The sequence below is a fragment of the Colletotrichum gloeosporioides genome (genome assembly GCF_011800055.1).
Source record: "Colletotrichum gloeosporioides strain Lc1 chromosome Unknown consensus_63, whole genome shotgun sequence".
Taxonomy (NCBI): domain Eukaryota; kingdom Fungi; phylum Ascomycota; class Sordariomycetes; order Glomerellales; family Glomerellaceae; genus Colletotrichum; species Colletotrichum gloeosporioides.
Genome location: NW_025544708.1, coordinates 323,678 through 348,183, shown reverse-complemented (window position 1 = coordinate 348,183; position 24,506 = coordinate 323,678). Strand labels below are relative to the sequence as shown.

At 53.3% G+C, this 24,506-nt stretch overlaps 5 protein-coding genes across 5 annotated transcripts; 3 read left to right on the top strand and 2 right to left on the bottom strand.

Annotated features, from left to right (window-relative positions):
• Positions 1-1,228: 1,228 nt before the first annotated feature.
• On the bottom strand, positions 1,229-5,475 carry GCG54_00003259 (uncharacterized protein; the record flags this gene model as incomplete). Its single annotated transcript, XM_045403334.1, has 4 exons — positions 1,229-1,342; positions 1,744-2,591; positions 2,640-4,510; positions 4,568-5,475. 4 exons carry the CDS (start codon positions 5,473-5,475, stop codon positions 1,229-1,231), a joined length of 3,741 nt encoding a protein of 1,246 aa, XP_045261615.1.
• Positions 5,476-5,889: 414 nt separating this feature from the next.
• Positions 5,890-7,780, top strand: GCG54_00003258 (uncharacterized protein; the record flags this gene model as incomplete). The annotated part of the gene is made up of 3 exons (XM_045403333.1): positions 5,890-6,276; positions 6,324-6,721; positions 6,889-7,780. The coding sequence occupies 3 exons, from the start codon at positions 5,890-5,892 to the stop codon at positions 7,778-7,780; spliced, it is 1,677 nt and encodes a 558-aa protein (XP_045261614.1).
• A 1,738-nt stretch (positions 7,781-9,518) lies between these two features.
• On the bottom strand, positions 9,519-14,952 carry GCG54_00003257 (Transcription factor yanR; the record flags this gene model as incomplete). Its single annotated transcript, XM_045403332.1, has 5 exons — positions 9,519-10,008; positions 10,063-10,398; positions 12,359-12,600; positions 12,661-14,220; positions 14,290-14,952. 5 exons carry the CDS (start codon positions 14,950-14,952, stop codon positions 9,519-9,521), a joined length of 3,291 nt encoding a protein of 1,096 aa, XP_045261613.1.
• Positions 14,953-17,102: 2,150 nt separating this feature from the next.
• On the top strand, positions 17,103-18,369 carry GCG54_00003256 (putative acid phosphatase; the record flags this gene model as incomplete). The annotated part of the gene is made up of 3 exons (XM_045403331.1): positions 17,103-17,210; positions 17,269-17,582; positions 17,634-18,369. The coding sequence occupies 3 exons, from the start codon at positions 17,103-17,105 to the stop codon at positions 18,367-18,369; spliced, it is 1,158 nt and encodes a 385-aa protein (XP_045261612.1).
• Positions 18,370-22,353: 3,984 nt separating this feature from the next.
• GCG54_00003255 (uncharacterized protein) lies at positions 22,354-24,105 on the top strand (the record flags this gene model as incomplete). The annotated part of the gene is made up of 6 exons (XM_045403330.1): positions 22,354-22,452; positions 22,537-22,675; positions 22,728-22,906; positions 22,958-22,994; positions 23,043-23,110; positions 23,158-24,105. The coding sequence occupies 6 exons, from the start codon at positions 22,354-22,356 to the stop codon at positions 24,103-24,105; spliced, it is 1,470 nt and encodes a 489-aa protein (XP_045261611.1).
• Between the last annotated feature and the right edge of the window lie 401 nt (positions 24,106-24,506).

Below are 24,506 nucleotides of genomic sequence, written 5' to 3'. Positions count from 1 at the left end.
TGGGGTGGCGTCGGGTGGCATCTTGGTAGCAGTCGTTCCCTGTAGCTTTTTCGTGGATGTGTGGGAGGAGGTATAATGAAAAAGTATATATTGGTCTACCCGATTTATCCGTCTTGAAAGTGAATATGCGCCGTCTCCCCCTCTAGATGTCCAATTGTTTGCTTGAGCAACGAAAGGCAGCTAATCATTCAAGATCCCAGAGCCTCTTCGTGGTGGTTCTCGCCCTTTTTGGTCTCGCACCTGATCTCTTTTAAGGATGCTTGAAGCCGCAACCGACTCCTTCGTTTCGGCAGTGGCCGTACATCACCACGTTCCGGCATAGTGTTTGTGATTGGCGGTCGGCCTTGGCGTTCACGGCCCTGGGTTCACTCGAGGTGGCCTTCATCTGCGTTTCCGCACCGTTATGTGCCTCGTTCCCAACAGAACGCTGTACACATTTTTCGTGTTTGAGTGTTTCCTCAGAGCGGGACGTCTGCCGTGAAGGCCCCTCTCGAAAACGAATAGGCAAGGGCTGCTCTTTCGTCGTTGAGGGTGAAGGTGTCCAGACAGGGGCACTTGGATTGAGCGCCTTGTCTCCCGTGGATCGCCCCGGGCTGGCGGCCGTTCGAAGACTGCCTCCGTCAAAAGTGAAAGAGAACATTTGCTGTGGTTTTTGAGGTGATGAATTCGCCTCGGTTTACGGAATGGCCTCTTCCGGCGCAGCATCGAGACCCGAAAGGTGGTAGGGTCTCCCAGAGTCCGGTTGTTGCCTTACAGGACCTGACTGAGACTTGGAATCGCTCTCAGGGACGTCTTCTAACGTCAGTTTCCCATCCAACTTTCTGGCTAATTCGTCCATGACGATGGATCGTAGCGAATGTGAGATTGATGTGTAGGATGCTGGAAACCTTATTCGACTCAAATATTGGAGTTGTTTGATAAAGGGGATCCCTGACCATCTCTTACCAGGGGCTGCCACTCTCCACCAGCTGGCGCGCCAGAATCCCACACTGCTTCTTGGTAGTTCTCGTGGGCGTCTCCGTACAAGCAGATCATCCAAGATTCTTGAAGCTGAAGGCCGCTGTAGAGCTTGATCATCATGTGGGTATGCAGTGGCCGAGATCTCTGTATCAGGAAACTCGAGAACATCTTCGTTGTTGGGCAGTGATCAGCGGTTGGTTCATTCTCTGAATATTGAGCAACAGACTTGAGCCTCTCCCCGTGTAATTCCCTCCTCTGAAACTTTCTTTTATAAGTTGCGCATCTTCTCAGACGCATCCTCTATATTCTCGTCCACTGCGTTTGTGGGTGCCGTAAATTCGTCGCTAGGAAAGCCCTCAATGGCCGATATTGTAATGCTATGCTTCAACCTATCTTGTTAGTTTCAAGTTATCTTGCCTTTCGTTCAAATATCTGCGTCCTAATTTAGCCATTCTCTTAAATTTGGGAGGAAATCGGCTTCCGTTGGGTCGAGGCCCTATAAGTTTGAGTGATTTCTCGGTGATATTTGGCAGTCAATTTTCTCTTGAGCGGTTCTGCACACTGGTATGTTCTAAATATTTGCCTCTTCGAGAAGCTGAACCGCAATCCGTTCGTTCACATGACAGGCTTCATTTGAATCATTGATATTGGGGCCCCGGTATTTGTACTTATTTCTGACTAAAAGAAGGGTGGCCTGCCCCGAGGCACGTATTCATCTTCACCGTCCTGGTTACGACCATCCCGTGAATCTCCGCGGTCCCGGACAGGCAACGGCCGTGCTACCCTTCGGATCGGTGGACTTTCACCACGATCAGAACGGCTTGGTTCAGCGATAATGCTTCCGCTACGACCAGGGCTGCTATCTTGATTAATATTGATTTCACCGTCATCCTGGCACTGGATTTCGGCGCTGCCAATTTTGAGGACTGCACTACCAGTCACTTTGATGGTGATATTCTCGTCTTCGAAAGCACTACGTCGCGTTGCCCGTGTCGAGGCGCTCTGTCGGTAATCTCTCTCGGAACGGCCACCATCGCTGGAGAAGCTGGTATGGTATCTCTGAGACCTTTTGAGGGTTTCGCCAGTTAAGGGCTCAACAGAGCCTGCATCATAAAAATCTCGGAAATGTTGTGGCCTCTGAAACCCAGCTGCAAGGTGCGATTTCAACTGGGCTGGAGAGTCGACGTTCGGAGCCTCAAAAAGGGAAGTTTGTGGTGAATATTGTGCTGGCAAAGGCTCTCTGCCTCGGCCTCGTCGCGAAACGTCCTCGCTGAACCTTTTCAATGCGTCTCTCCATATGGGCCCATGCGCTGACTTGACGGGCGCTCGAGGCCTGGAACCCTTTGCATCATCAGCAGTGGATGGTGTTCTGTAGGTGGGGGGTCTCGTCATTGTGTGCTGAAAGTTTGGCGGCTGCGGGATTTTCTCCTCTAAAACAGCTTCGTCGACTTCAGCTGCGGAAATATCTGGACGACTCTGTCTTTCTGGCTTCTCTTGGGCTTCTGGAATCTCTTCTGCGTGATTGCTTTCATCAGAAGATTGTTCATTTGTAGCAGTCGTCTGCTCTTCGACGTAAGCAGTAGGTATCCAGGCAGGCCCCGGCTGCTTCTCGTTCATCCCCAATGACCAACCTAAATAAGTTAATTTCCACCAATTTCAACGATGAAATGAGATCCTACCTTTGTCACCCTGATGCAGGATGTCCACAAGATCGTTGCGTTCCACCGTGAGTTCGTTCGGTGTAATTCCAGTGAAATCGTAGAGCACCTTTGCTTTTGTGCGTTTGTTGTCTGCCTCTATTCCTTCACCCAATGCCTCTGCTAATGAGACTTGAGAGCTTCCAGCTCTAATTTCGCTCGTTACGGGCTCCGACTTGAGGGACGCGGAGTCAGGGACATTATCTGCATCTGGCGGAGAGGATGCTCGACGCTTATTACCCGGGTCAGCATCAATGCTGAGAGACTTCAAACGGTCTTCTGTAAGTCCCCTCGAAGTGCTAATTACGATACCAAACGAGTCGTCGCTCGCCCTTCTCAACGTTCTTTGAGCTAGCCGGTTCCCTTTATCACTGTCAAAGGACTGTTGTCTCTGCAAGCTCGGTATTACAGAGTTGAATTGTTTCTCATAGTTGGTGGGAGAATCACTCTTCTCTTCAAAGTCTTCCGAGGACGGCTCGTCGTACGACGCAGAGGCAGACAAAGATTGAGATGTTGTGATGATCCCCATGGCCGAACTTGGACGGTTCCCCTCCAAAGCTTGACCGTGTTCCTGTGATAGCCGTTCCGATGACACAAAGTAGTCCAAGACATCTGTGCCAAAGGCGGTCGACTTACTGTCGAAAAGGGACGAAGGACTCATGATTCCACCCGCTGAGTGGTCGAGGGAGTTTCGAACGGCCGGCTCGATCTGCTTCGACTCAGAATTGTCGATGGCGTGGGCGTCGTGAGAGCTCTCCCACGACATATTGGCGTCGTAAATTTCGTCCAAGAAACCGGTCTCGATAGTTTCATCTTCCTCTGCTTCTCTCCCATTCTCTACCGCTAACTCGCGGACGATGTTTGCTTTCTGTCGGCTGGTGTCGATGTCTGTAACGCGTCCCACAGAGGCGAATGCCTGATCATTCTCGGCGGGAATGTCGCCCGAGAACTCAATAGAGTGAGAAGACTCGACGTCCGAGGAAGTCCTGTGTATTGCTGTGTTTTTCTCGGAAGTAGAGACCAGTGCTTCTACGTTCTTGCCAGAATCGAATCGCTCCGGAATCTTGCCATGTGGAAGTTTGGCTTTTGCCAAGTCATATTGATACTCCAGTAGATACGTTGCGTAAGTGCGTTTGACTGTAGTCTCTTCATCACTGTCTACACCGAGGGATGCACAAACGTCATTCCAAAGGTTGTTCTTCGTCACTGTCGCATACCCACCCTCTTCTTGTACGCATTTGGAAAGGTCGTCTAAGTCGAAAAATCGATCGCTGGCCTTTGCTTTTACAGAACCAAGCTCTGCGATGGGATTATCGAGTCCGCCAACAATATGGCCGGAGCCAGATCCAGGGTGCTCAAAACCGTCTTGTAGCGACGTCTTGTTGAGTGTTTCTCGCTCTAGAACGCGAACGCTCAAGCCTGTACCAGATTCGCTTCGTGAGAGACTCTCTTGAGTATCATCGTTATCACAATCGGCGTGGGGCAAGACAAATAGAGCGAGGTCTTGTTGGTGATTTCCGACATGTCGCCGATATTCCTTCAGCGTCTTCAACTTTGCCGGACAGAATGGGCAATTCGTATGAGCATCTTGTGCGAGGGGGTGAGAGCTCAACTCCACGATGCCATCGACTTTGCTTTCAGGAACTGCTCCATTGTGGACTCTCAGCAGATGGTCTTTAGACTCCGCTGCAGAGGGAAAGTTGACTGGACAACCGTATGGACAGCGATACACTCTTAAATGATCTTGCAACATATGTTGCATCCACTCGTTCCGTCCTGAGAACTCTCGATCTGGTGCCGTGCAATGCAGGGCCAGACAGTTGTAAGGTCGAAGATCGCGAAACACGTGTTTCCTGCGTTTCGTGAGTGAGCCGGGGTAGTCCAAGAGATAAACGTACGAGTTGGCTTACTTCCAGGCCCTAGTATCTTGCACAGAAATAATGAGATAGCAAAAGGGACACATGAACGGTCCTTTGAGGGCGTCTTTAGGCATTGGTGGAACTTTCAGTGTCTTTGGGCCTGAGACAGACGTGGCGAAAGACGTCGCTGAGGCTCTTCCCTCTGATTGAGTATCGTCTCCTGAAAAGTCGGCGAGAGCCTCTTGCTTCATCTGTAGAGGTATGGATGAAGCAAGGGTGCTTGGAGCGGGAAGTGTTGGCTCCGTTTTATCTGTGTCCCCGTGGCGGTCTAAACCGTGTGAAAGCTTCTGATGATGGGCCTCCCTATACTTGAAGTACTGGCGCCTTCGAGACATGGCTTTGCCCAGACGCTGTGCAAGGCTCTCGTCAATGTCTTGGAACTTGGCTTGAACATGTTGAATATCGAAGTCCTCATACGCGGATGCGTCTGTAAAAGTGGAAGACATGAAGCGATCATGAGGTGCCGGGTTCTGGATAGAGACACTGAGACGGAGGAGGCAGTCGACTAGCTCTGTAATATCCAGCGTAATTTGTTCCATTTCTGTCTCCATCTCAAGATCATCTAGGGGCTCTTCGTCGTCTTCCATCTCCTCCCACGGAGTGGCTTTTCCGTTCATGATGTCTGCCGCGTCTTCGAGAGAATCCTTGAGGCCGTTCAGGAGCCTTAGGACCTGTTGTCGAACATGAGACGCTTCGCAAAGGCGGTGCTCGAGAGAAGCTCGACCATTTCGGTGCGCGCCGCTATTTCCGGCCCAGACTTTGAATCGAGCCAGCTCATCGTCGATCTTCGGAGGGAGTGATGCTCGAAGCGAGGTGTCATCGGACTCTTGAATACTTTTTGAAAGGCGATTGAAGCCAGCAAGCACCTCAAAGACCACGTCCTTGATACCTTCGTTCATCTTCGGGTGATTTTAGACATGGCCTGCTATTTAAATCGTCAAATGATTCTGGAACCGACCTAAGTGCCCTCGGTCGACTGGCCGAGCCGAAGCTACAAGTCAACAACAGTATTTAATGCCCCGGGCTAGTCTCTGAAATAAAGAGGTCCAAATTATTGAATTAAAGCAATATGAACAGAGAGAACTATTGGCGGCAACACTGAGTGAAATTATGTATCACGTTAGTGGGGGTTGCTTGCGAACATTGTTAACCCCCGCAGGATGAACGAATCAAGAGCCGTCAGCATGCAGGGGACTGGATCAGGCTGCCGCTTACTGTTGAACCAACTTTTCAGCTGAGGGGTCACTACTCCGCCGTAGCGAGACTAACGTCGTCTGAATTACCTCAGGACGTTCAAATTTGACGCGCCCGCGATGTCCGGCTTCGAGGTGGCAGGCGTCGTCTTGGGAACCATTCCCTTGGTCATCTCGGCACTTGAGCACTACAAGCAGGGCATCTCAACGATACGGACTTGGCGCAACTACAACCGAGAGCTCCGCATCCTGATCCTGAGTCTAGAAACCGAGCGGGTTAGATTTCAGGATGTTTGCGAAAAGCTTCTTGTTGGGCTGGTTTCGCCATGCCAGATCGAATCCATGGTCGAGGATCCGTTTGGTCCAGCTTGGCACGAAGACGTAATCCAAGCCAAGATCAAGGCTAGGCTTTGGAGGTCCTTCAGCATTTTTGAGGACATTGTCAAAGATATGGAAGAAGCAACTAAGGAAATGATGAAAAAACTCGACCTTCAACCGGATGGCAAGGTTAGTCATTTCTCAGTTGCAGACTCGGATTTCTAACTCATTCATAGATAAAATGGCAAGAAGCCACTTTTGTCATAAGAGAGTTCAAGCGTGCTTCGTTCGTTCTGAAGAGATCGGACCATGCAGAACAGATGACGACGATCAAGGATGGAATCACAAGTCTGGAGTCACTGATTGACCGCAACATCAAGATGGAACCAGAGAGAAAATTGAGATCTCAAGGGCGACTCATGAGAATTGTCCGGGAGATATCGGGCAGCGTATATCGTGCACTACGGTCGAGCTTCCAGTGCAGCTGTGCACACGAGGTCCATCTTGGTCTGGCCTCACGTTCAGTCGAGCTTGCGCAGAAGGATGAAGATGAGGATGTCATACAGAAACTCGCTTTTCGATTGGCTTTGACTTACGACAAGACTGAAAAGGAAGCAAACGGCGAGAAGGACCAGTATGAATGGGTGGGGTGGGAGGAGATCCGCGTCCAGGCTCTTCCAAGGGGAACAGCACAGACTTCAACAGCNTGGGGTGGGAGGAGATCCGCGTCCAGGCTCTTCCAAGGGGAACAGCACAGACTTCAACAGCCGTCGTGAGGCCTTCGAAGACAAAGATGTCTAGTATAGGGAAGAGCAAGAGCGTCAGCTTCACCATGTCTCACTCAGCAACTGCCACTGCCACTGCAACTTGCGTTGGACAGACTTCGACAATGGTAGTACAGCAGTCCTTTTCGTCTTTGAGCATCAGCTCTTCAAATTCGGGGTTACATGATCATATCAACCTCTGCGAACGCATTCGTCGGAGTCAGAAGCAGCTCGCTTTCGATTGCTATGGGCTGATCAGAGATCGCCGTGGTCAGATGTGCCGGGAATTCGGCGTCTACCCAACATTTGGCTCAGACCGCGATCAGTGGTCCATAATTCCACTGAGAGAGGTCCTGGAAAGCCCGCTGAAGTTCCCACACATGCCGGTGTCGGCGAAGCTGCATCTGGCAGCCATGATAGCCTCCAGCTTTCTTCAACTACACCAAACGCCATGGCTTCCAGATATCCTGACAAGCCGCGATATTTTGTTCTTGAAGAGAGGGGAGGAGCTTCAATACGAGCATGCTTTCGTGATGAAAGGACTCCACGAAAGGCTAGAAGACAAACAGAAAGGGAACAACTCGGCACCAAGCAGTCGCTGTCCTCCTCTGCTCGCGCTCGGGATCTTGCTGCTGGAGCTGAACCTGGGACGCACAATTGAGTCGCTTCGAATCCAGTACGAGACACCTCCACCTGGGGCTCCCAGGTTAATGTACGATTCCATGACGGCGCAGAGGCTGCTGCAGGAGAGGCAGATGGATAGCCTCAATTACAAGAGCGCCGTGCAGCGATGCATCGGGGGAGAATTCGCGCGGCCGAAGCTCGACTTGAATGATGAGGACTTTCGGCAAGAGATATACGAAAAAGTTGTAGCATTGTTGGAGACGGATTTGAAGAACGCGACGTGGTCTTACGACGTAGGCATTTAATAGGCGTTGTTATAAGGCGTTGATATAGCATAACATCTGTTTGGGTGTTGACAGTATCTGGAAAACAAGAATCATCAAATTCCTGAGTCGTGAAAAGCGTGCAAATGGGAGTGAACCGAATTGAAGCCCACTGGAATCGACGGAAGAAGGCCTTTCGGGCCCGGAGCCGGTCTTCGGTGGGTGTGGGGCCGACTGTACCGATGATCTGTGCACTACCCGTCGGTGAGACAGCAAGGTGAGATTTGAGTGAAAATTGACAGATCGCTCCCACACCAAGACCAAATTCACCCTTATCTCAACGCAGCAACGCACGGGCTCTGTCAGATTTTGTCAGAATAGGAGTGCATGTGAGCGCTTTCCAAAACTATACCACACAAGTTGCCTCGCTTCTGCCTTCTCCCGCAATCACAAAACTCGCCCAATCTTCACACAAACGGCTCAACATGATCAAGCAACATCAAAACATCAACAAGAAACATCTCCAGATGCTCCAAAAGGCAAAAGAAATGACCCCAACCCGATTTGAACGGATAACCTTTCGATATCAGCTCAGAAACGGTCGCAGGACCGGATCTGGAGTCGAACGCGCTACCGTTGCGCCATAGGGCCTCTTGTTGATGGAGAAGCTGGCGAAAATGGCGCATAAGAGCCTTCAGGCGCGCTAAATGCGGGGTCAGTGACCCACTTACACTTTGGAGGGAGCGGCAACCTTATCCAGCACGTGGGCGAATCTTGAGCTCAACGGCGACCACCAGTTCGTCTCTGACGGGACCGCCCCCCGCTCGCCGGTTTAAACGTGCAGAATGCGAGTTTCCGGTGAATCTTATCAAACTGTTTTACCTGAAGAAGCCGACGTATCCGGTTGGATGTGTGTTGTTTTGATTGAATCTTCGGTCTCTCTTTAGACTCGTGTGTGCGCATGCGCGCGGTGCCGTGACTCGTGTACGGCCCATCCCGCCTCAAAGGTTCCCTTCCCACGGACCAAGCCCGAGGCTCTTGTAAAGTACCAGTTCGTGCCGTGGCGAGAAGTGATCGGCGGTCAATTTGCACTCTAATTCAAGCGCTTAGATCGGGCTGTTGAAATCACATGGGATAAGTTTTTCCATGATCTTCCAACTTTTCCAAATAAGCTTGCATCGGAGGTATGTTGCCATGTTCGGCAGGCGACAAGTGACACGAGTGAGGGGTTGGAATTTTGGTGTGTGTTGGAGAACCGCATAAACGGCACTGCCAGAAGCTGAACAGCAACGGCCACCCTGTTGCGCTGAAGTGGTGTGGGCGTCATTTATGCTTTGCTGGTTAGCGGGACTGCCCGCAAAAAATAAGTCTTAGCTTCTTCTCATTTATATTGGAAGAGCAAACGATTGAGAATTGAGTTTGCGGGCTCTCTCGGCCGGATTGACGGTTCGGGGAAGTCTGACTGGATTAGATTGTGATTGCCTTGATTTGCGCTGTTCCTGGACGATCCGCGTGTTAGTGCCCTTCGTATGCTCGGGTTCGCAGATCACTCCTGTCGCATCACAACACATCGCAATTCATAAAGCCTCGAGTTCAGGATATCAATATGGTTATGTATTAAGGAGCCGTCGTCAGAGGAAACCCAGTCCTCGCTCCATACTAAGAAGTTATGTGCATGAAAGTCGTCCCTGAGGCCGGACCAAGTAGCCGCGTGCCTCCCGATTAAAATAGTAGAATATCATCCCATCATTCACCTTACAACCAAGCGAGGCAGGCAGGCTTACAAAGCAGCCTTGCCGAGGTTGTTGTTGAAGTTGGCCTCCTTCATGGGCACGTTGGCGCTGCCAAAGTCGGTGTTCTCGAGCGCGATGCGGGCGGCGTCGGTGAGCGACTCCCAGGCGATGAGGGGCTGCTGGCCGCCCTGGTCGCTGGTGAAGATCATCTGGTGGTTGACGGGCCAGATGCTCTGGTAGCCGACGCGCGGGTGCGTGGTGTCGGTCCAGCTGATGCCGGAGGTCTTGGTGTCGTACTCGCCGTGGGCGGAGACGGCGACGCCGAGGACGGTGGCCGAGTCGGAGGCGGCGGAGAGCCAGACGACGGTGTTCTCCCAGTCGTGGCGGTGGCCGAGGCCGGACGAGGGGGAGTCCTTGGGCATGTAGTAGGAGTACATGATGGCGTAGGCGCCGTTGTAGGAGCCGCCGCGGGCGTACACCTGGCCGGTGGAGGAGGAGCAGCCCCCGTTGGAAGAGCCGGAGGTAGCGAGGCCGCCGCTGGGAAGTGTTAGTGTTCTGAGGGAGATGTGAAATGAGAGTGAGAGAGCATACCCAGTGTTGCCGGCGGCGTCAACGGCAGGGAAGGGAACGCAGCCGTTCACGACCTTGAGGTAGGGCTTGTACTTGAGGTACAGAGCACCGACGGTGCCTGAGGGGACGGTCTCAGAGAAGCCCACGACGGCATCGTGGTCGATGACAGCACGGGCCTGGATGGGGGCCGCGGAGACGAAGCTGGCGGCGGCAGCAAGCCACGAGGCGAGGCGGAGGACGGAAGGGGCCATTGTGACTTTTGGGGATGACTTGTCGAAAGTCAAGCTTGAGGTGAAGAAGGGATCGGGTTGGTGCTGCCGGATGTGCGGTATTAGATAAGAAGATCTCTGAGACGAACTGGGGGATCGTCTCTAAATATGTCTATCTGATCTTCTGAAACTGTCACCACTGCAGCTGACGGGAGTGACGTGTGGGAGGGGGCAATAATGACTCGGTGAGGCAAAGCAGGCAAGCGAACTTGGATGTTGTTCAAGAAGGGCCTGTTCCTGCGTCCGATCAACGTCGTCTTGCATATCTTATAGTCACATTTCGTTTCTTGTCTCGTCCTCTCAGGACATGCAAATCATCCACGAGACACTCGAAGAGCGCTGCTGGGGTCCCATCACGCCCCTCTCGACGAACCACAGATCAATATTTCCCACCAGGCTAGGTAATAATCATCTCCGAAGGCCATCACATCCTCCTCTCGCCCAGAGGAAAAGGGTCTGAGAATCGGTCACATTGGTGCCCTCTCGACCCCGCCCGTGGCACGGCGAAGTGTCGCGATTGGGCCAGGTCATGTTTGCAAGTGCCGTTTGCCGATGGTGCTAATGAAGCGTTTCCCGCTGTCGAATATGGGCCTGAGCAAGCCCCTGGCGGGATGCCGAGACGATATCGTGGGATTCTAGTGAGCAGCCTAGAGGGAGCTTGCGCAGCTGCCGCCTTTAGCACGGCGATTGGGGGCCATTGAGGAGAAACAGGAGGGTGGTCGGGCCCAAGGGTCACCGTCTGGCAGGGGAGCATTCGCTGCTAGATGCATTTAGGTACCGAGCTGATCCCTGTCAATGTGCCTGCATCTGGCATCTTGGTCCGGTGCCAGTGAGGGAGCCATGTAACCTCGATATCCAACTTCTGTCGTTCCCCGCCCGAGCATCTCCTCGTGGTCTCGTTGTCTGGTCTCCAAGCGGTCTGACGGATATGCGTCGTCGGACATGGTGCGATTTGAGTTGTGTGGGGATGTCGCATGCTTGCAAGTTGCAGCTTGGGAACAAAAAAAATGCGGTCTTTTGTCTGTTTCTTCACCGAATTGCGCATTCTCCCCGAGCTCGCGCGGGAACGACGCAAGGGTGATGGCTGAATTGATCTGCGTCATCGACAGCGGTCGGGAGGCGAGCATGAAAGATCGCTTGACGCATCCCGCTTCAGCTGGCGGCGAGGTTATGCGCCCGCGAATCAGGCGCGACCGCAGCCGCTGAGGAACATGGCCGACGGTCGTGACGGAACTGGGTTGTTTGCCTCTCTGGCGTCGCAGCGTGGGCTGAGCGAAGGGGGTCCGTTTTAGTTTTACAACAGTTTCGCGCGCTCGCTATGCTCTTGGGGACCGTTTTTGTCGGGGCCCCATGTGGCGAGAGATATATATCGCAGCTACGTATATGCGAAAGAGTCGTATTTGGGGTGGGGTCTGCAAACGTCTTTATTGAAGCTCCTTTGGGCTATTGTGGACAAGCTTTGGAGTCCACATGGCAATCGGGTGGCCTTCAGGTCACTCGGCCGAAGACAAAATGTTCGTGTCAAGGCTGTCGCCTGTAGGGGAGAGGTTGGCTGGCGTGGCCCCGGCGTCCTCTTGTCCAATATTTCAATCTGCCCGAGTCAGTCGTCGGCAGCATCCGGATCCGGGGTTCCAGATGAGCTCTTTCAATGGGTCCCAACAGTGTGGATGGGCCAAAAGACTCAGGACCAGGTGATGGGAAATTGCGTTGGTGGATGCTGGCCCAGGTCTTTATCGTGTAGAGGAAATGAAGACGACAAGTTAACTGCTTGTGCCTGGGCAAAAAAGTTCCGAACGAACAGACCAACACCCAAAGAGCAGGTGCAAAAGAATGCTGCGAGTCATCGACATGGTGTTATTACATATCTAGATCCCGTAGAGGAATTGAGATGGGTATCAAGCTTTCCGAACATCGTAAACACGATCCGTAACAGATCATCGCCCTCCGAAATCAAGCCCTTGGTGGGCTATCCCTTCCTGGCTTTCCAGGTAAACGGCCATTAAATCAGAAAAATCAAACTGTGCGCCAAATCTTAGCTAAAGTCCCACGACTCTCCCCACAACTCGTTCAAATTCAATCCCAGAGCTTCAAGACTAAAGTCGGGATTGAACGACTGCTGCTGCGTCTTTGCCGCCAACACACTGTCAGCAACGAGTGCTGGGGAGAAGTCTCCGTGAAGACTCACCTGCGGATCCATGGACGATGACATCCAAGGTAGCGGTTGAGGCAGCAGTCCGTCGACCGTGTTGTGAGACGACGGGTACCCCTGGAAGGAGAAGGGCGTGACGGACTTGAGCGGTTCAGTCAGTAAGTGTTCGTTTGTGCAGAACTGATTGCGGAAGATGCTCACCTTTGGTCTTTCGGGGACCTCCAGGCCGGGGATCTTGGAGAGCTCCGATTGCTGGCTCGATACCGGCGGCTCCTGGTTCGCCAGGAGCTTGTAGTGCAAGTTGACAAAGCGTTCCGCGGACGACGCCTTGGCTTGCTCCGTCGTCTTCGTGCCCAGATGGGCCTCGAGCAGGCCAAGGGATGAGCACATAATGGAGTATCCCCATGGCTCGTTGTTGCCGGTCCGCAGCAGCCTGTCTTCCTTCATCAAAAGACATTTCTCGAGCAGCTTCACCGTGTGCTGGGAGTTGATCATGATCATGTTGGTTGAGCCGCGGGGCTGCAGCATCGTGACACTGCAGAGGTTGACGGCGGTGGTGAGGGTGTCTTCGCGAAGGAAGTTTAGGCAGCGGATGCCCTGCTCGTAGAGCTTGTCGTGCAGGAGCACGATGTCTCGGGCGGCGTTGTAGTAGATGATTTCGGAGTACTGGTACTTTGCGTTTGACTTTCGCAGCTTGAGGAAGGGTTGGTGGAGAGGAATAATGTACTGGCGGAGCTGGACGTGGAGGAGGGTGTAGGCGAGGAGCGGACGCTTGCCGCCGTGGGTGTTGTTGTTGTTGTGCTCCCAAGATGGCAAGGAGTCGATCTCGTGGGTAATGTCGTTGGTATACCTAATGACTTGATCGTAGTCGATTTCCCCAGGTGGACCACACAATAGCCTGCTCAACTCCATGCGCAGGGGCAGACTCTGACGAGCAAGATTCTGGTACGAGGAGAAAGTGTACTCCTTTCCGTGCTTCGAGGGGGGAAGCTGAGTGGTGTCCTCGTCAAAGTCCTCGTCATCCAAATTCCTCGGGGGCTGCACGTCGTAGTGCAGTTGGCTAACAAGCGTTGGCAGACCGTGGTCAAAGGAGGCCTGCATGTCGAATTCCTGCACCGTCGCCCATATCCTCCTCCTCATTTCCTGGTTGTAGACTGAGATCTTGCCGGACATATGGCTGGGCTCACGGTGGAGGCCAACTGAAATTCCATCCTGGATAAGAGCTCCCGAATTCGTCCAGAAGCGCTTCTTCTTGACCGTGTTGACGCGCTTGCCAAGATACAAGAGGCATGCGATTTGGTAGTGGATGAGCTTTCGGTGCTTCACGCTCTGCTTGTCCTGCCATTCCTCGACGGCTTTGATGTACTTCTCGGCGGTGGTCTGGGCATTGGAGATCATACCCGTGAACCTCATAGACTCGTGAGTGTGGATGCAGTTTGCAACCGCAATGATGGCCAAGACAAGGGCGGTGAAGGCGGCATAGCGGGACTCGGCAGGGTTCTCCCAGAATTCCGAGTACTCCCTCCTGAAGGTGGGGATGTGAATGATGCGGTGCATTTGCTCGAACTGGTCAATGTAGACCTCAACCAGGGCATCGACTTGCTCCTTGGGCGGCAGAAGAGCCTCCAGCCGTGGGTCAGGCTGAGCGTAAAACTTGTCGCGGTCCTCCTTGCGCTTCTTACGATCCTTGCGGTCATGAGCCTTCACTGGCTTCAGCCATTCATCTGCTGTCTCCTTCATGAAGGGACACAGGCCAGTCAACTGGAATGAAGTCAGATAAATGTCCTCCATGAAATCATTGAGGCTCCCGGAGCAGCTCGATAGACCTACCTCGATGAACGCCATCGTGGCGTTGTGAGGACCGAAATACCTCGTCCTGAATTCCTTGCCTCTGAAAAAGCGGAGCTCTGAATTGGCGCCACCGTCGCTGTACTGATGCCAGCACTTCTCCATTTGGTGAGTGTTGGCGCATGGATCATTGGCAGGCGTGTCGGTAGACTCATCCTTCTGAGTGTGCGGTGAGTTCGTGCCGGCAACTGTGCTGCCATCGAAGCTGGACATGGCCTGTCGGGTGAGTTGAGTCTTGAGCTGAGCGACTTCCAGCTCAAGACGGCGGATGCGGTCGTGGTCCTTGGCCGCCTCCCGGACCAGGGACATGTCGGTTTCCTTGGTGCCGCCCATGGCCAGTTCACCGTTCCTCCGAGAGTCCAGCTGGGCAAACGCGGGGGGGACTCCTGAGCTGGCGTTCAGAACGACACCAGATTTGGTCTCGTAGGTGCAGCGGTCAGGAGTACCGCTCTTCAAGCACCGCTGGCACGGATAGCCACGGTCACAAGAGAGCTTTCTTCGGCGGCACTCTAGACAGCTGAGACGCACACGCTGGCGTTTGCGGGGGTGTTGGCTGTTCTCGTCGTCATCTCCCCGGGAGTTGGTGGGAGAGAGACTGTCGTTGTCGTCTACTGAGGGGGGCGACATTTTGTCCTCGTTGGGCATTTTTTTTCTTTCTTGATGCGGGCTTATCGATTGCAACGCAGCGAAGAAGAATGATCAAAAACTAGGGAAAAGTATGCCGCGCGCAGCACTTGCCACCAGCATGGTTATAACAAAAGTACAGAGTGACAAACTCAAGTCAGGCTCCGGTCCGGAGCGTTCTTTTTCACCTGCCGTTTGCTGTCAAGATGTACTGGAGAGGCCAAGGGAAGAAACTTGCCCCTGTCAGGCAGTTCGAGTTAGAGCCGAGGCTGCGACGCGTGAGGCTTAACAGCGTGCAACCTATTTTTGGGTGCACGATTGTTAGAGGGCGCCCAGAAAGCTTACCTAAGACCGATGTCTCCGAGCACCGAGGTGGTATAACCGAGCAGCGCCGAGCCAGAATTCCCACTAATAAGTGGGGCATCTGATAAGATTAGATCGGGCCTTCCCCCCAATTGTTCTCCATCTCTTGACTCACACTGCAGGGATCTCCATCAGATAATTTGCTCTCTGCAACCCACAAACCGAGCGAAATACCACGCAGTAAGCCGACGCAAGACGCGTGGTTCCCACCAGCTTGACATAAATCGAGATGGCATGCCCTGGACTGCCATCATCCTCGTCGATTGTGTTGTAACGTCGTGATGGGGGGATTGCGAGGGCATTGAGTAACCCCACGACGCGGCCTCGTTAGACCAGACGGAGGAAGCCATACAGACTACACAACACACAAGGACAAGGCCAGACACTCGCCGGACGACGCCTCTTGATCCTTCTGTCGTCTAGTCGGCAACGCGGCCGTCGAAGCAGCCCAAACACTGTCATCACTTGTTGGAGTCATACATCCTCGACTGGCATGGCGACATCTCAGCATTTCCCCTCTCAAAGTCCGCCTCCGTCTCTCCAGGGATGCGATGCATGCACGACGCTACTTTGCCCGTACCGACGGGTGTGAAAAAAAGCACCTGCAGCGGAGGAGTGTCAGGCTGTGCCACACCGATTGACACTAGGCGCTGCCGACCATTCCGGGTTCGTGATGCCCCCGTCTCCATCAATGGATCTTTTTTGTCATTTGAACCTACGGTGAACCCTTGGCAGTGCCATTGGCATTGGGTCGCGAAATGATCACCGGCATGCGAAGCGAGAACTTTTGATTCTCGTAAACAGGTTCCCGCCACGACCGATGGTATGCTGCATCAGTCGGAATTCATGCATCCCATCCTATCAAAGATGACAGAACGGGATCTGCTGCCATCGATGCTGCCAGCGGACAAAGACTGATGCGATGACCCCAACAACAACCCCAACATCAACGTGGAAGGACGGACCGCATGCCTCGGGACCCGAAAATCGTCGTCTGCAAAAATTTCACCACGAAGCCCAACCCAGCTGCTCAAGGAACAAGGGGGGCAGGCACGCGAGCGAGCGGTTAAACACGAGTGGGGTCATAGTTTGCAATTGCAGGAATGCATCACGAAAGAGACTGATCTTTCCGACCACTCATATCGCGCAGCAGATGCAGGCGGAATGGATCCCTCCCCGTCCCAGCAGACACGAACACCCCACAAGTTTCCGAAAAAGCTTTTCGAAGACCCGACGGGCTCCAGCCTGGTGTGATCGCCCGCAGCTGCTACGCAAACTCGCAGGCCTCCTCACCAAGTTTTTTTTTCTTCAGTCCACATTTAAAGTTATCAGATCAAAATCCTTGTCGATGGCGGATCAGCACTCCGAGATCGGTGCAGGGTCCCTATTCGTGCCTTGGTCCGGTCACAGCCACAAGGAGGCTTTGGGAGGCTTTGGCAGGCTTTCGTAGGCTGAGGTGGCTGGCAGATGGCAGATGGGAGCTGGCAATGGCCACGCTGGAAGCGTTTCAAGGGGATCGACGTCAAACGCTGCACGGGATGCTGGCTTGCCTGCGCGTGCTGCGCGACACTCCTCGGCCGCCATGGCCCCGGTGAACTGTAGCATTGTGAGACACGTACCGGAGCGGAAGCGAGCTCGTGGCGACACAATGTGTTTGCTTTTCTGCGATTATGGCATTTCGCCGCGAAAGCCGTAGCTTCTGGCTCTCAGAAGCAAACAAAACAAAACAGCTTCCTCTTGAGAGATTCGACCTTTCCAATATCATCGATTGACGACTGCAATGCAATAGCGGACGCCAAGAACCCACGATGCGCCTCTCTCTCGCCTTGCTCTCGGGATTTCTCGCGATCTCTCAAGCCAATCATATCCCCGGTAGGAGCTTCGATCGATTGATTTCCATCTGGCTGGAAAACCAGGTATGCAGCCCACATTCCTCCGCCGGCAGCGCCCCTTGCTGATATTAGCTGTCCACAGGACTTTGCCAAAGTAGTCAAGGATTCCCACATTGGCGACCTGAAGAAGGAAGGGATTCTGTTAACCAATTATTACGCCCAAACCCACCCAAGCCAGCCGAACTACATTGCAGCTCTTGCAGGCGACTACTTCGGCCTAAACCACGACGAACGCATACGCTTGCCAATAAACGTCTCTACCATCGTGGATCTGCTGGACTGGCGGGGCGTGTCATGGAAGGCATACATGGAGGATTTGCCTGGTCCGGGCTACTTGGCCGATGCCAGTGATGGCCAGACGGGCGGCGGCAAGTGGGACTACGTCCGAAAGCACAAGTTGGTTGGCCCGTTGATGATGTTTGTTTGTGGAAACTGATATTCGCGCAGCCCCTTTGTCTCTTTTGACTCCATTAATCTCAACGGAACCCGGCTGCTCAACATACAGGACTTCCAGGAGTGGAAGACCGACTTTGAGGCCAAGCAAGTACCCCAGTACGTTTTCATGACTCCCAATATGATGAACGACGGTCACAATACCACCCTCGAGTACGCCACCAAGTGGGCCCGCGATTTTTTGAAGCCCATGTTGGCCGAAGACGCCTTCAAGGAGAGGACTCTCATCCTCTTGACCTACGACGAGTCCGAAGACAAGGGCAAGCCGAACCAGATCGTGTCACTCTTGATGGGAAGTGCAATTCCCAAGAACCTGAAAGGGACAGAGGACAATACCTTCTACTCGCACTATTCGATGATGTCGACGGTCGAGTTCAACTGGGAGCTTCCGAACCTCGGGAGATATGATGTTGGAGCCAACATCTACCAGTTTGCGCAGAACCTCGGAAGCAAAGTTCTGGTATCAAACAAGGACCCGCCTAACTTGGCAGACGTGAACAATTCCGAATCGTATCCTGGAGCCTTGAACAACGACACTGGCAAGTTCCGTCCCTATCCGCCTCCAAATCTTGGACTCAACGGGTCGAGCGGGCTGCCAATTCTGGAGCATATTCGCTTGCAATGGATTTTCCATAAGGAGGAAACGCCGTATGATGGAAAAGGCACTCTCTATGATGCCAGATTCCAACCAAAGTATATACCGCAGGTTCCTGTCAGGCATGGGGCTTGAGCATCGAGAACTTAGACAACTTCGAAAGCTTGCGCGCCGCCGGGTTATGCCGAAGTCTGATCAAGCATCTTATGCATATGAAGCTTTGGCGATTTCCAACCTCCTGTGATTGCAAATCACAAAGTCAACCTGAGCCTCCTCGTACCGCTGCGTGGGCCTCAAGAGGCCTCAAGAGCTTGAAAGGACGCTGTCGGCCTCGCGTGTCACAAAAGGGGGGCACTTCCAATTGTGGTATGGCAACCTTATCGGAAGCAACGTTGAGCAGATGGAGAGCGCATGGGCTGGTCTTGGGCGTAAGTGCTCGCCCAGCTCGTGGTAGCGTCCGCCCTTCAGATGGAAGGTTGAACGAACACATCGGTCGCATTCTGACCATCGCCGGCTTCAACGGAAATTAATGGTGGCACCACTGTTGTCCGTAGAATTCAGGCCAGGATATGTGCTGTCAAGCGTCGAACATTCTGGCGTGACTTCTGGAATCCGTCGGGCGTTGGCAGCACGAGGAAACAGCCGGTATTCACTAGACCCGAGAGCGGATCGCGCATGTGCCACATGGCAGCAACGGACATTGCTCTGGTGCATTCCGCTTTACAATGCACAGCGAAGCCGCTTATTCGACCGTTTTTCGCAGGTTTAAGCCGTTTGTTGCGGTATGAAAAAACACTTCACGGCTCGTTGACGGAGCCGAATGGTGTCTACGGCGACGGCAAAGCATTGCTCAAGTTCCACAGAACCGACTTATCGCAGCTTCCATGATGTATGTGTGCCGTATGGTACAATCATGTGCAGCTCGTCAAAAGTTAGGGGTCGCACGAGATATATATGATCTAGGCAAGCTCTGATGTAGATATAATGAAGGGGCTTGGATGCAGCAAACGGCACTATAGAGTATCAATCCACTATGATATGCCGTTCCACATCCGATATTGCAGCTTTTGCAAAGCAAGATGAGCCGGATGTATGCCGGTAAATGTGACGAACGGCGAAGTTGAGGCGCATCGTACGTAAGGGTAACTTTATCTGAAGCTATTCCCGAAGCATGCATCTTACTTAGTTCATGAGCAAATGCCGACATTTTGACTCTGCCTAGCCTACTGTCTAATGCCGAGATCTTTAAAGAGTCCTCGGCTTTGAAGTTGCAAGACTCCTATGAGCAACGTCGATGTTTGTCTAGATTCTCCCATCCATAGGATCTATCAAACCATCATCACCACGTTGTTGTCAGTGTGTGTCAGAATCTAGACCACGTTTCTGCCTGCCAGTATGACTTGCATGTAAGATTCGCAGTCCGAGAGTCGTCTCACCAGAGCCAGCCCTAGCAAATCTCCATGACTCGAAGAAAAGCCACCACTTCTGCTCCGCCGCGCCTTTCGACACCGGCCCCGAAGCACGGTAATTCCTTCTAGACGCAATTTCAAAGCCGTATGGGCTCCGACTTGCTGACATTGAATAGGAGACTAGGAACGCCATCGCGAGGCTAATGACACAGAAGAACGGACTCCTCCTGCGCCATGCCAGCCGCGAGGATTCCTAATTCGCCAGACGTTAATGCGACCGCGGCGACTCTGAGAGCGCCTCCATCGTGAGGCCGTCGCCGCGCTTGTGGCATTAGCGCCAGGGCGCAGGCACGCGGCGCTACCGCCAGTGCCTATTGTTCCCTTGCATGTCTCACATCTGTCAATAGACACGCCAGGACGACCGCGCCAGGAAGGACACTGCACGACAGAAACCCCCTTGCTGAACAATATGTTCCCAATGGGCGCCATTACTCCGGGTGGCTGGCGACGATGGCAGCATCAGCCATCGCGACAGCTATCGGGAGGCGTGCGTCCCCCCACTTTTGGGGCTTGTTTCCAGTTGCTGTCTTCGACGTCACCTTTGCAACTCTCAGGGTCGTAACCTCAACCGGACTGTGACCCTGTGTAACAAGACATTTCCCCTCTTGCGCCGTTGGGGTACTCCATATCCCGTGACGCCCAGCAGAGAAGAGAGAAAGAAAAGAAAAGAAAAGAAAGAGCAAGCCGATCATCTTGCGACCGGGAGGCCATGCGGATACCCGCAAAAGAGCTGGCCAAGATGCAACCTCTCGCGACGAGAAACACTCCTGGTATAACGCGAGAGGATCTCCGTGGGAAGATATGTGGATTCCCCAGTCCCGCTCCGTTCGAACGCCAGGTCTGTACTACTGTTTCGCATCACGACTCTTGCCCTTCCGTCGTCCTACGATGAATGGCTTCCGTCGGCCGCTGGCATCCGCAACGCCATGCCAAGGTTGGGAGGCTTTTCTCCCCCGCTTGGACGTCCGTTGAGACTCACGGTCTCTTGCGTCGAGCTGCTCGATCGGACCGTTGGCGGGGCGGTGCTCGGCCTGGCTTCCTGGAGGTTCCTGGAGGGCAATTGTCCTCCTCCTGGACAATGGGACAAGAGAGATCTAACTTACGCAGGAAGCTCGTCGTGCTCTTTGCACCCGTCGTCCTGGCGTCAAACCCAAGGATCGTGTTCTTGTTCGATTGAGGGGAAAATCAGAGATAACCTGCATGGATCGACCTTGCATGGCGATAACATCATTCTTCACTGCACGGGCCTCCGGCGTGTTCATGGCTCTGGGACTGGTGAGTGGTGAGTTTGGCCCAGCAATTGGATGGGGAAAATGTGGGAAAACAGGAGGAAACAAGGAGATCTCCACAGTGGGGAGCTAAGCTCAAGCTGCTGGTCACCGCGTGGTTCTTCCTCCTCGTCCTCTTCTCCTCCCACCTGAGCTTCACGCAACGCCGTCTGGTTGGCCCGCGCCGCAACTTACTCAGGTCAACAAGGTCAAGTTTCTCCGCAGCTCGGATGAAACTAGCAAAAGTACACCGTGACTAAAAGGCAAACATGATTCAGTCCTCCCAGCCCTAGGCATATTGAGCGAGCATACGGATATTCCGGTAGAAGGAACAACGGGACATGGCTACTACTCATGGAGACTCACCCTCAGAGCCTTTGCCTGAGTTGGGATTGCCTCACGGCAGTTGGAAACAACGAATACGCAGGGAAAAGCAAAAAAGAGGAAGCCCCAGAGAAGTCACCAACCGGGGCAGCGCTCAACGTGACACGGGAAACATGCACGAAACCGTTCACGCCCAGCAAATGGCTCATGTCACCCAGATTCATCCCCTACCTTAGGTCGGATCAAGGATCCACTGCCACGAGGGCTTCCTTCGATTGTCTGTTCCATTGACTGTTGCGCGGAATGTGTTTCTGCTAGTTACTTACGGTGAAGCAGAGTCACACCCGAAGGTTGATACCGCTCCGTTCCTTCACATAACCTAGCCTGACTGACGAACCCTGATCCCGTCCCGAACCGCTCAAACCTCTCCCCTCCCTTTCACCCCGTCCCGGCTTGCCTATCCAGCAATCTCCATTCAGACCTTCGATGCGTGTGAAGGCTCATTGGACTCCGTTCCCTACCTTACGTGATTAGTTGGGACACGGCTCTCGAGCCATGTGGAGAGCACGAAAGCTTACCTGCAAAGGGCATGCATCCGGGCCACACTTCCCGCTAAAGGGACGGGACGGATCAGTCCAACCAAAGTTTGGGCGATCTCTTTCGTACACCACTCACTTTTTTACTCTGCCGTCTCTACACACACTAGCTGATAGTGTTAGTCCATCTCCCGTGCTAGTTTCCTCCCTACCTCCCCTGAGCGAAAAGGAAAAAGCAAGCGCAAACCTCCCTTGCTCGGACGGCAGTCCGCAGCTTATATCGCAGCTGCGTCTCCCCCCTCCTTCTCCCCACCCCTTCCCATCAAGGATGACATTGACAAGCAAGCCGTCTGTGGTCGTCCGCGAGTTCCATGACCGGGGAGATTCGTCCCTTTTGATACGACCCAAGGGCACAACATCTGTTTAAGCTGCCCTGTTTTTCTTCCATTTTACCATTTCCCTCCTGTGGTTACAGACTTTTACACGGCAGCGTATTCATATCTGAACGAGAGCGAAGGCGCGATGAGGTGGATGCAGGCCGGTCTGGTGGCTGCGGTCGCCTTCTTTGGGGTATCACAGGGTGCGCTCACCGACTTCGTCGGCCAGCTGCCGCCATGCGGGGTGAGTATCATTTGGAATGCTTCGTTCGGGTGGCTTCTTCTTGAAGTATATTGACTTACTTTTGGATGGTGTTGGGTGGTTTAGTTGACTTGCATTATCAACGCGATACCAGCGTCAGCGTGCCATTCTGTCGACAATGACACCTGCATATGTAGCAATGAAGACTTGAAGGCGCAGGTGCAGGTATGCCTCCTCGCAAATTGTACGAGGATAGAAGCATTAGGTTCGTCCTATTCTTCGAAATTTGCTTGAGAAGAAGACTAACACGCCAATAGATGTCGCAAGGATAGAGGCCGAAGCATGCAATAGACCAACACGCGAGCGCAAGGTGGACATTTTGGCGCCGTTGGCCATTCAGATCACTGGCTTCTTGATGGTTCCGTTGCGGCTGTACGCGCGGTGGACCACGATGCATCACTTTGCTCCGGACGACTGGATCATGCTGTTCACAGGGGTATGTCACCACACGAGATATGTAGATGGCCGTCGATCTGACAAGTGACAGCTCATGTTTGCCGTTTTTGTCGTGCTTGGACAGATTGGTAAGCGCAGAAGACTCCGTCATCAAGTTCTCTACTGACAAGATTTAGCTGGTGCCGTTGCCTTTGGAGAAGATGTGTGGATGGTTAGGCCGGACGAACTAACATTCGGCCTCAAAGTCAGTCACCCTTCTGTCGTCACCGGAGCTGCATCTAACCGAACCAGGTGTTCTATGTCGACGAGAGCCTTTACCTAGCTTGCCTAGGCCTGACCAAGATATCAGTGCTATTCTTCTACCTCCGAATCTTCCCCAACAAACCGTTCCGCTGGGCAACGTACGGAACTATGGGCTACATCATCATCTCGACGACAGTCTTACTCTTCATGCAAATATTCCAGTGCATTCCCTTCGAGTTCAACTGGGTAGGCTGGCGCGGCGACTACGGCCCGCACCACTGCCTCGACATTAACATCCTCGCCTTCGTCGCCGGCGGGCTGAGCATCAGCCATGACATCATCATCATCCTCTTGCCGCTCCCGTTGCTCTACAAGCTAAACATGTCCAGACGCAAGAAGGCGGGCATCTTTTTCATGTTCGGCCTCGGCGTCTTCATCCTCATCACATCCTGCGTGCGGCTACAGTATATCGTCCTCTTCACGCGCTCGCTCAATCCGACATGGGACTTTACGGACCCGCTGATCTGGTCCGGGGTGGAGGTATCTGTGTCCATGATTGTGGTGTGTTTGCCGGCGGTCCGGACGCTGCTCAACCGCATTTTGCCGAGCATATTCGGGTCGACGGCCGCGACGGAGATTACACCAAATCGCAAGGCGTCTGCCGGATCTGGGTTCAGGTCCATCGACAGCAACCGGCAGTACCAGGGCCGGTTCGACTACGAGGAGGAGAGGAGAGAGGTCGCGCGGGCGGCGCGGCTGGTGGAGAAGAGGCGCAAGTTCTTCTCGTTCATACCGCAGGCTAGGGAGCCGAATGAGAGCGAGCTGGAGCTGGGGGACAAGTCCAAAGGGGAAGTGAGGACGAACATCAGGCATGCGGATGGTGGTGAGGCTGCTGAGACGAGGCGGAGCTCGATGGAGAGCGGGATTCACGTGAGCACTACGACTACGTTTGAGGACCCTCTAGGCAGAGGACAGAGGGACAAGGCAACTTTCTGAGGTGACCTTGCCTCACGAATGCAGAAGGATCAAGGCAGTCGATGGACCGGAGTCGCGATTCGGCGCCAGCTCGGGTTCACAGCACTGAGTCACTATTTGATGGCTATGGGATACTACTGGTCGGGGCATGGGATCTGTGATACCATTTGCATGGAGGGGCGTTGGTTTGACGGGCAATACATAAAACGAACTGAACAGTGTAAAAGTAATAGTATTATTTTGAACCTTCATCAAAACTTCCTTGTGAGGATGGATGCATGGTGGGGCTTGTCCGAACCACTGACTTGGACGTATCGATGGCTATACTGCTCGCAGCTGAAGCATCAGGCCACGATATCAGCCCAAACCGGGGCCCAACTCAATCGAAAAGCCAAGTTTGAATAAGAATGCGCCACGTGCTG